The following is an 11,381-nucleotide window of genomic DNA, read 5'->3' on the forward strand; positions in this document are numbered from 1 at the left end:
AAGTCGATGCCGAATCGCAGTAGAAAGACCAAGATTTGCGAAGCAAAAAGTGTATTCCAGCATTGCAGCGGTTGACACCTCTGCCAAATTGGTCGAATTAGCCTATGAACTGCTGCCCTATCTGGCGATTCTCTAGTTTAAGCCTACTTTGCAGACTTCCAGAAAATATACTTTTCAGACGAGTTAAATACATATATTGGAGCATTTCTAAGGCAAGCTAAAAGGAGACTATGCTGAGGAATAAATCGACGGTACAACACAGCAATCCAATTTTATTTTTCTTCTCTAGGCTATGGGGTTATAGAGCCACCTTCGTACAAATATTGTGTAGTCTAAAAAGTCTTTCCATAAACTGTTGACTTGCGTGGTATTCTTTCCTTTTGTTCACAAAAATTTCAAAATATGGCGAATTTCTCCATTATTTTCACTCATTTTTGAACTTTCAACTTTCCCGAATTTAATTTTTTTTGGTTAAATGAACACTATATGATATGATACAATGTGATGGGTAGTATGCTAGATTTACGACTTCAACCACATTTATTGACAAAATACGAAAATACTTTTGACTACCCAATATTTGATGCTTAACCCTCTGCTGATAAGCCTTTGCTGTGATAACACTACAAGTTGTTCGTAAAAATTCGAATCTTTCAACATTTAACAGCACACTGGCGAATTTCTGACAAACAGATTTTACTTTAGAATGGATTTTCTCTTTTCGCTTCAAATTTTATTAATTCAACAATTAATTTAAATTAATAATTTAATAGCGTGCGATACACAGGTCGCAAGTTGCCACAGTTATCAACGGCCGAAATGTGGTGTGTACATATTTCGAGATGAAAACAAAACAAAAGATTAAAGATACGAACTTGTCTTGTCAAACCGCTTTTTTTGTCGTCACTCTTGCGAGCTATGTAACAAGTTGCGCGCACAACACCACATAAATTGTCTCCCAGTTCCACGTGCAAAATTTCAAAGGGATCTTATAATATTTTCCATATGAACATACAGTTTATTTCGTTATTCCAAAAATTCAGATTTAAATTATTTGCGATTTTTATTTTAATAATTAGAATACACGAGCGCTACAGTGTTTTTAATGGAATGCAATCCGTACGCGCAGAGCAGTCGAAATTCACTATACACTATGAACTCGCCCAGACTTGTTAACGTTGATGTGCACGCCACCGCTGCCGCTCTGACTACTGCCGCTGCCGCCGCCGCCGTCGTCATCATAAACAACCAACTCAGAGCATTGGCGCGCTGCGATTTACCTTTTTTGCTATGCCACTTTGCCCGCGAATACTGGTTGCTGGCCATGTCCGTGCCATTGGCGCTCGCAGTGAGCTCGGCTGCAAGGTTCCTTAGCTTCCTAATCTATTTTCAAACAGTTCTTGACTGGCTGGCTGCGCAGAAGAAGTCAATAAAGCAAATCTCGTCAAAAAGGTGCAAAAAATGCTAGACRGAACATGCAGACTGCGGCAGATAGCCGACGGTGCGTCACCGCAACACAGCAAGACAAGTTGGTATGCAATAAATRTGCGCGCACGCGTCCATAAAAGCGWCGCTGCATGTCGACTTGGTRCATGTGTGCGCGGCTCACAGCACAATTTACGCCTCAGCCGCACTAGTGGAATTTGTTATTGCTTGAGTTGGTTTGTTGGCGGCTGCATATAGACACAGTGGTTTGCTGTGGGTCTTTTAGCTGCTAAGGCTACCTGTGAGCGCATGCGAATCTAGTTTTTTGCCTCTTCCAGTTATCATCGCTGCCTCGATTTTGTTTTTGTTCCCTTCCTCACATTGTACAAGCATTTACATCATAATTCGAGTATGGTGCATCGCGCCGCGCATATTTACATATTTTTTTTTTTTCTCTAGCGCATCGCGTTCAAGCTGGTGCAGCGCTCTGGGAACTGTGCATGCTCTGTAAAAATGTGATATTAACTTGCAACTGTTTACTGGGAACTGAAACATCGCGCATGAGCTATACTAGGTGCGGCTCATCTATGCCTCACAGTTATTTCAACAATTTTAATACAAGTCTTTACCTTAATGTTGCTTGTCATGATCACTATAAATGCGCTCGTCTACCACATATCGGTACATACTTAAACGCTATAATGCTTACTTGTTGTTTTATTTATAACAGTAATTATAACATTACATGAGGTTTGCTAGTAGGCATGTCATCTTTTTTTCCGCTTTTCAGTTTTACATATTTACTCACTTGTGCTGAGAAAGATCACACCCCTGCAAATTATTCGTTGGTTTCGGCATTAATCTCTGCATACATGCCGACATTATCTCAATTTGTTGGTCAAATTCAAGTGTAATGTTTTTAGTTTAAAAATATAAAGAAATTTCAATTTTTCCTTCGATAAATATATTACTCAACTATAATAAAACGTCAAGTCTCTATTTTCCGTTATTTACTGAAGTCAAGTTCCGCAGATATTACACGAACACAAGAAAATAGATTATGGTCTAGGATGAATTGTCATTTTGATTTACCCCAACAAACTTCAAGTATAATGAGCCTAATTTTATTGTTATTCAGAGCATATATCTTTCAGCTTTATCGATTAGTTATATAATATTTATATATTATATCGTTGCTGATAATTCGCGTTAGTTATAATGTATTGGTTGTGACAGTTCTTTTTGAAATTTGTGTAAATAAAGATTAATTGCATATGCCAAGTGTAGCAAGATCCTTCAGATCCATAAATCTTCCGCAGAACCATTCTTTCGAAAACTCGTAACGTCGGCTCATCAGATATTATCATCGTCCATGTCTCTACCATACCATCCACCATATAGCAGAATGGGAAAAACGAGTGACTTATAGAGTTTGGTTTTTGCTCGTCGAGAGAGGACTTTACTTCTTAATTGCCTACTCAGCCTGAAGTAGCACCTGTTGGCAAGAGTTATTTGTGTTAGATTTCGAGAGTGGCGATGTGGCGAAGTTATGACAGTCAATAACAACGTGGGAGCCGAATTACGAGTGCGACGACTTTTTGTTTGATGACAGGAGATATTTGAGAATGTCTTACCCTCTCCTGAGTGGCAGTCAGAAACATTAATATTTCACGTGGACCGGTAGATATATGGCGTCGCAGAGGAAGAAAATGAGAACTCGAGTGCTGCTTGGTCACTGTTCCGGTTACGTACACCCGACTGCCGTGGGAATGGCGGGGCCTTTCTAAGAACTCATGGCTAGGAAGGATTTGTGCCCGATCTCCTCCTCCCCCCTCTCCCTAATCTTGCCCTTCTTCAGCATAACAGTATTTTTAGAAGCCACAAAGTGACGGATTGGTTACCGAGTCTCGGCCATTAAGGTGTTATTAGGCGTTTCAAAACAAATGACGTGGTGATTTTTATCTTGTCTTCCAATTATCAAAGCATATCTGATAGCTCCTTCAAATCTCTCTGTTCATGAGGTTCTTTGGTTTCGCCAAGAAAAAAATCGTAGAGGTGGTGGGTGTAGCTTTTAGTAAAAAATTCGCTCCCAAACAATGTTGTTCCATATATGATTTGAAACACACAGAACTGGGGATTTAAAAAAGTCTCCTTAATTTTCGAACACACTTGGTAAATCTCGACACCACTTATGGCTTGTATAGAAATGTTTGTGATTTCAAATAAAAGTCAGTTTTTGTTTACACTAGTTGTTTTATATTTCTATAATTATTATGAATATCAGATAAAGGTAAAGATACAGTTATTTAATATTTATATTTAAGTATATAATTGCTTCTTACAATAACTTAAAAGTAATACCATAAACGGGGTACTTTTTCAAATACTCGTCAAATACTCGTACACAGGTTCAATAGAAAGAGATACGTGTAAGCGAGACAACTGCACCATACTGACCTTCCCTATTTTCAGTTTATTGACCTCAACGGTTGTGAGCAATATGTATACGCTTATAGAGTTAAATAAGACCTTAAACTAATTAGTTAGTATTTAGGTATTGAATATTAATTAGTAGCTGCGAAGTTAAAATTCTGAAAATTCCAAGTATCTGGAAAATATAATGTTTGTAGTCAGATAGTATTGAGCTGGAATTTTAGAATGAAAGCTTCACCAATCAGTTTTTAATATTAAACTAATTCATAAAGGCAACGGAGCGTCGCGCATTTATGCTTAAAAATTAAATTAGAAGACAGGATTATAGGTAAATGAGTCCAGTTGGAGACTTTTGAGATTTTCCGTTTCAAACAGATAACGTGTACGTGAGTATTTTGCGTTACTGCTGATCCGTTTACAAATCCGCTACGGACTTTCTGCGCACATATTTGGCAAAGTAGTCTGGGCGCCAGCACTTGCATGAGCCGGGAATAAGGAACCAATCGTAGTACAAACGCACTTGGAAACAACCGATATCATCGTGCCCATCACAGTGCTGATTGTATTCGGGTGCGTTGACGTTGCTGGTTGGGCTGGTACCATCAGAGGCGGTGGCTACGCCGGCACGTCTTTGCAGATATTGCTGGTAAGCTTGGAAGTCTTGCACGGAAGGCGTTGGCGTGGTCGTTGAAGTCGTCGGCACGGCGTCCTCTGCGTTCGGGTAGAAAATTTCAGCGACAAGTAGGCTCACCCAACGCGGCGAGGATAGACAACCGCCGTCCAAGTAATGACAGCGGGCTTGTATGCAGCGAGTCACTTCGACGGTTTGCGTGAAATAGCCTTCGTATGGAATTTGCACAACGTAACGCCAGAAGCCCTGATAGTTTTTCGCGAACACTGGTGTAGCGTATTCAACTTTGGCAGGACATGGTGTGGGTGGACCTTCATAACGTATCGGACCGATTTCCTCACGACGTTCAGCTGTGGCTTGTGGTGCGGTCGATGTATCGCCTTGAATGGCCCGATATAAAGTACAAAAGCTGCAAAAATGTATCATTATTTATATTTTTTTTATTCAAAAATATATCAGGATGTACACTCACACTCCACCGCCATCGCAGAACTTGCGTGGCTTTCGTTCCTCGGAAGCACGACTATTTGCACGCTGTTCTTCGTCTAGAGCAGGATCAAAATAACTGAATTCGTGGTCCTCGACACGCGGCTGGCTTTGTGGCTGTGGAGGCGTGGCTCGTTTTGCTCGTGCATTATAGTGACGGTCAATATTGTTGTTCTCCACCGGATCGACTGGTTCGTCACGTACAATTTGTGTCACCTTGGGCAAAGTATCGTCAGCTTTAAGCACAGGCAATGTTTTCGATAAAAACTTGAGTGTCTGGTTACGTATCAACTCACTACAATTACAAAAATGCTTTGTTTTCAATATTTTCCTCTTTAATCTAAATAATGCAATGCAAACTTACAATGGATACGGCTCGCCGAGAACATTCTGTCTCATGGGATTTTGCGGAATTTGTCCTTTGTTTAGATCACCACAAATGTTGTTAACCGAAACAGCTGCCTTTTTGTTGCCACCTACATTCTTGCAGTCCGCACTGACATGCGTGTAGGGCGGTGGTCGCACTTTTGGTGGTACAGAATTTGGCGATTCGACAAATGCGTAGTATCCCTCGGGCGGTTCCTCGCCATAATCATTCGGTGTTTGCGCAGAAGTGTCAACGGTGATCAGCGAAATGCAGATTATCTTCTAAAAAAAGAACATAAGTTCTCTTATTACACATGCATATGTATAAGATACAATTGTAATTGAACGAGTGTGAACATGATTTCAACAGATACATTATAATTAACAAACTCTTTACTCTTTGATTCATTTAAATTAATTCTTTGGACTTTAACAAGAGATTTTCAAACGAATTCAAAAGTATAATAATAAAAAACCACTTGAAAAAAAAATTATAAAAAAAACCATCTGATTAAATTTTAATCGGATTCATCCTTATAAATAGTGATAAAAAGGATTTTCCTAGATTATGTTATCCCTTTAACGACGCGAAAAAATTATCCGGAGATTTTTAACACGGAAAAAACAACTAGTTTGCTTGAATTTGTGTTTCCAACAGACACAAGGTTCGTAGCCGCGATGTTACAGAAGTGTTTGGGGAGCCCACTTTTTCACGAGCATACAAAGCATTCAGTGAATGACAATCGGAAAAGTGAAACAAACAATGCTTAAATCGACGTGTTGACCTCAGGGAGATAAAAAAGACCTCAATATCTCATATGGATCAAGTCAATACATTTTGGTTAAAGCTTTCAGCATGAAGCATGTGAATATAAAATCGTAACAAAATACCTTATTTAAAAAAAATAAAGCAAAGTCGTGCAGTCGCCGCAAAGGTGCTTGACAACGTAGCTGAGGACTCTACATTCATCAAACGCACCATTACTAGTGATGACACGTCGGTTTTTAAATATGACGTTGAAATTGTCCAGCGAATGGAAATCGAAAAAACCAAAATTCGCTGAAGGCATTGAAAAACGGGTGGCCCAAGTAGAGGTACTTTTTTCAATAGCCTTTTATGACAGATCACGCGTGGGTCGCGTCAATCTGTCATCTTATTTTTATTCAATATTGTTTGACATTTCAAAATGAACAAAGTTTATATATATATATATAAGGAAATATAGCAGCCGTAGCTGAGAGTGTTCACGAAGGGATGGTCGATTCGGTGCCGGTCACAGCAACTCGGAATGTCACATTTTAGTCGAGGTCTTAAATTGAAAACGTACAAAATACAGCAAGAACAGAAGCCGTCTGAAATTGAAACTCATGGCATCTTAGTTTCAACAAAAGAATGCCACTTCCCACACATCGCATCAATCAATTGATTTATTGAGATAACATTCCGGTGAGTAGATAATTTTAATTTCGAGTCGGTCAATTGGCCACTAAGATTGTGTGATATCACACTGTTAGACTCTTTTCTGTCCTTGCAGCAACACATAACGTGTATCATCCAGCTATCCGTCGAAATGCTCGAACGAGTCATCGAAAATTGAACTCAACGGATGGACCATCTGAGACGTAACCCCGGCCAACATTTGAAGCAGATAATCCTCAAAAAGTAAATGCCAAAGAATGTTCTTTTGGATGATAATGAATATTCTCCATTAAATTTGATGTTTCTGTGCTTTTTCTTTAAAGATGTAGGGAATCTCCAAATGGATTTCCTTTTATATTAAGCGTTGGCATACTTGGAGTTTATTTTAAAAAGGATAATAAAGATTTACATTAAAATACCTTAAGTTTTTGAATTTTGTACCGTCCTACTTATGTAGTTTAAATTTTTTTTTTTTAATTATCCATATGTATCTAGCTGCAGCAAATATTTACTATAGGGTTGGAATATATCGTTATATATATACATTTTTTTTAAAGCTGTGAGATCTTATTCGACATTTCGGCACTTTTCCCCCCATCCATTGTGGAATAGTGAGCGAATACAATGAGTACAATTATTTCTGGATTACATGAAAATTGTACGAATGCTATGATTTCATTAATGAAGGCACGCACTTTTACTTCCAATTCCACTTCAGTCGACTCTCGTGCGAGAAGAACAAATACAGAGACCGAAAAAAAGCACAAGAAAGGAAAATGAAAAAATTAAAAGTAAATACTCGTACAACACAATAACAATGACAATGAAAGTGTCTGAAGTCATCTAAAGAGTTCAGTTTCTTGAAGACTCGAAGTGCTGCGACTTCGCAATGGAACTTTTTTCCGCGGTATTGTCGTTTCTGTCGAACGAAAATAAACATAAACACTAACTTTCGCCAAAAATTAATTGTTGGCGGTTTATTTTATGAGATAAATGACATTTATTGTTGATTGTGTACGTTTGTATGTTTGTGAAATATACATATTTCACATTAATTGTTGCTAACAGCACCACTGTTATGTTGTATACATATAAAAACATATAAATATGTACAAATGTATTATTGCTAATTATGTTGGTGACTTTTTCTCAAAGTTAAGAGTAAAAAAAATTATAAATAATAAATAGAAAATGTATTTTCTGCTGTAACAAGTAATTATTTATTTACTTGCACTTTTAAGTTTTTCGGTGAAGAAGGATTTGTAAACTCATATGTATGTATATCTAAACGAAAAAGTAGCAATTTTGAAAAAATTGAACCGGGCTTTCCAATCGTTCATGTCTTGCTGGATGCTTTTGTTCTATTGTTGTTGCACATTTTTGTGATCTCACTATTTTTTCATGATAAAAGATATGTAGTAAAACAAAATATGTAATTTTTTATTTTAGAAATTTCAACTTTCACATGTCCCAGCACGTTTTGGAATGTTCGAAAGATTCATTAACTCTCTTAATTAACTTTTTCTTTCATTGACAACAATTTGTTTACATCTAATTAAAGCTGTGAACCAAGCATGATATTGAACATGGCTGCACATGATTAATGGAAATTGCTGATCATTAGTTATTAAAAAACAAACCAAATAATCAAAATGTGTATGATATAATAGTAAATTAAAAATATTAATAGTAAATTCTCCTGATCTTTTCAAAATTTTGGAGTCTATTCTTCAAGCAAGTGTATTTTTTCCAACTAGCCTTCAGTAAAGTAAAAATAATACATATTTCATAGAGAAATCTTTTTTAAAATTCAAGACAAGACTGTTTCTATAATTTATATAATATTTATTTACTTATTTTTATACACATAACAAGCTACATATGTATATTCAAATTTGGTACGAAGTTTGTAAAACTYAGAAGGAAACGTTGGTTGCAWGACCAGCTCGGTCGGTATAGCCATGTCTGTCTGTCTAGTCCCTCAGTTTTAGAGATATGAATCTGAAATCTTGCAGTCATCATTGTCTTTCTAAGAAGCAGCTCACTGGTCGGAATTAACAATATCGGGCCACAATAGCATATAACTGCCGCACAAACTGATCGAACCAAAATGAAATCAAGGTCTTTTTATACCATTTTATGCTATAAGAAATGCAGTTATGAAGGGTATTATAGCCTCGAACTTCAACTGAAGTTGAATATTTTTCGTCTTTTATACTAAAGTTGTAACATCTATTGTGGCACCACTTATTTAAGGAATGCACATTTCAATACATACATACATACGTATATAGATACAAAAATAAAACTTTCCTTTCACTTTAACTTGTTACCTAGAATCCATTAGAGATTTGTTCACACTTTTCAATGGTTAAGTGAAATCAAAAGTGACCCTCCACAATTTCAACGAATTCCACTGGAAAACCCACTCTTTCCGCTTTACATACATGCATACATATGTACGTGCGCAGTAGCTGGGTTTCTTTAACCTTTCAAGGGCCAAGCGCCAGCGATCATGCCTGATTTGTTACTTTCTTCACGCTACACATAATTACACCGCCACTGTAACTGATTTCTACCCTTTTATTTGCTATCAACACAGTTAGGTTGAGCGTTGTKGTTATTGTGGTTGTTGTGATGAAGATGACGGGATTTTTGGAAATCAAAAAGTTTCTTTTGATGCCTAAATGCGTACGCCACAGTCAGCATTTGTGTCACTTCAGTGCACAGGTGGTGGAGCAGCAGCAGCGGGAGCGAGACTGCASGGCGTTAAGCGAACTAAATATGCTATGCTCTCGCTTTGCATACCAAAACAGCTGAATTAGGTCAGACGTCAGCACTCGGATTCTACGTTCAACAGCACCTTGATGCATTGCCGCTTTACTGCTGAGTTGTTGTTGATTGCCGCAACATTCACCGCCGAACTAACATGGAAATGTAAATGCTATAAGAGCGCGGCGCTCGTTTCAAACACACAGCGCAGCAATAGATGCTACTCGAATAAATTTCAGGGAAAAAAATTAATGAAAGTTTTGATAATAAATTGACCAAGTGAACGAGTGAGTGAGCGAGTTACAGCGGGAGATGGCAGCACTGTTATGAATTTCGTGCTTTAGTTAGTATGCCGTTCTTTGAAAATTTAATTTACATGTGTATGCGTGTGTGTGTGGGATTACGGTTAATCACTTGCCAAAATGTCCATAACGGCTGTCGACCACTGTTTATTTCGTAATTAATTTGTTTACGCAGCGGTGAGCGGCTGCCAAGGTGTCAGAAAGAACGCATTCAAATAACTCGGAGAGAAGCAAAAAGAAAGCAACGGCATGTCGTGACCGACTTTTTAGCAACGAAAAAAGACGTGGCGCTCATACAAATATCTCCACAAAAAAATCTTATTTTTAAAATATTTCTGTTCCCATATCTCGGGCATGCTTGTGTAACAGTGCCACTAAACAGCAGAACCCCGCATACATATATACAGACATGCTGAGCTGTTTACTTATGTACTAATAGACATACATTGTGTGTGTGTATGTGTGTACAATGGTATACCGGTAAATCGAAGCAGCTTTGTCATAGGTGCAGGCATAACCAGATGAGCGCTGTGTAGCCAACAAACTGTGAAGAATCGTTCTAAATACATGTAATTCTATAGGTAAATAACGGGAAACTGGCTCGCTTTTACTATTTGCTTTTCGAATTTTTAATAGCGTCAATGATGGCTTCTACGCAAAATCTTGCGAGCTATTTATCATTTGAATACTTTCGCAACTATTGAACTCGCAAATTTTACCGCTAAGCTTAGTCAAGCGTAATTTTGCCTTTTTACTCCAATTGTTGTTATTGTAACCATTCAGCTGTGGAAATTTAAATAAAACGCTTGGAGTTGCGAAAGCAACAGGAACCTGCAGCAAGTGTCGACGCTAGAAGCTGCTTGTACACACGCGCACATTTACATGGTCACAAGAAGTTTTCTTGCTCGCTTCCTTAGAGCCTTAGAACTAAAGAGTTGAGCCACAAACTTCAACCGACAACTCTCCCGCTCGCATGAAAGTGGCCAGTAGAAAAGACAGAAAGAGCGCAAAGCTAATTACCTTGCACATTTATTGCTTTGTTGTTATGCTAAATTATGGAAAAACGGGACCAGCAACTAGAACATGCTGAGGCAATCACGTATTCCCACACATACATACATACATACATACATATATACATATGTACATGCAGTGGCACATGAATCTGCATCACAAGTGGAGGCCGAAATGCCTGCTACTGTGCTTCTAAGCGCACTAAAACAACAAGAAGGCAAAAAATTAAGGCTTACTTTTCACCTATCAAAACTAAGAATTAAATGTATAACCTACCAAAAGCAGACGATAATCCATCACACGARCTTTTCGAATTCTCCGAAATATGCACTTCAGAAACTTTTCCAGTTCTTTTGTTTTTTCTATTTACACAGTTATTTTACTTGACTTCAGTTGCACCTCTTATAGTTGTAACTTTTGAACTCAAACACTTTTCCTTGAATTTCAAAAGCACTTCGGCGCTTATAATGCCGTTTTATTACAGAAAGTAGAACAAGTTCCGTCAAAAGCTGGCACTCAACTRAAATATTAA

At 37.8% G+C, this 11,381-nt stretch overlaps 1 protein-coding gene across 1 annotated transcript; it reads right to left on the reverse strand.

The window, feature by feature from the left end:
- Positions 1 to 3,664: 3,664 nt before the first annotated feature.
- LOC108973841 lies at positions 3,665 to 11,381 on the reverse strand. Its single transcript, XM_018941342.1, has 4 exons — positions 11,126 to 11,381; positions 5,340 to 5,623; positions 4,962 to 5,270; positions 3,665 to 4,898 (listed from the first exon to the last, which is right to left on the reverse strand). The coding sequence occupies exons 1-4, from the start codon at positions 11,144 to 11,146 to the stop codon at positions 4,274 to 4,276; spliced, it is 1,239 nt and encodes a 412-aa protein (XP_018796887.1). The 5' UTR covers positions 11,147 to 11,381; the 3' UTR covers positions 3,665 to 4,273.

This window comes from Bactrocera latifrons, unplaced genomic scaffold (genome assembly GCF_001853355.1).
Source record: "Bactrocera latifrons isolate USDA-ARS-PBARC rearing strain unplaced genomic scaffold, ASM185335v1 scaffold_503, whole genome shotgun sequence".
Classification (NCBI taxonomy): domain Eukaryota; kingdom Metazoa; phylum Arthropoda; class Insecta; order Diptera; family Tephritidae; genus Bactrocera; species Bactrocera latifrons.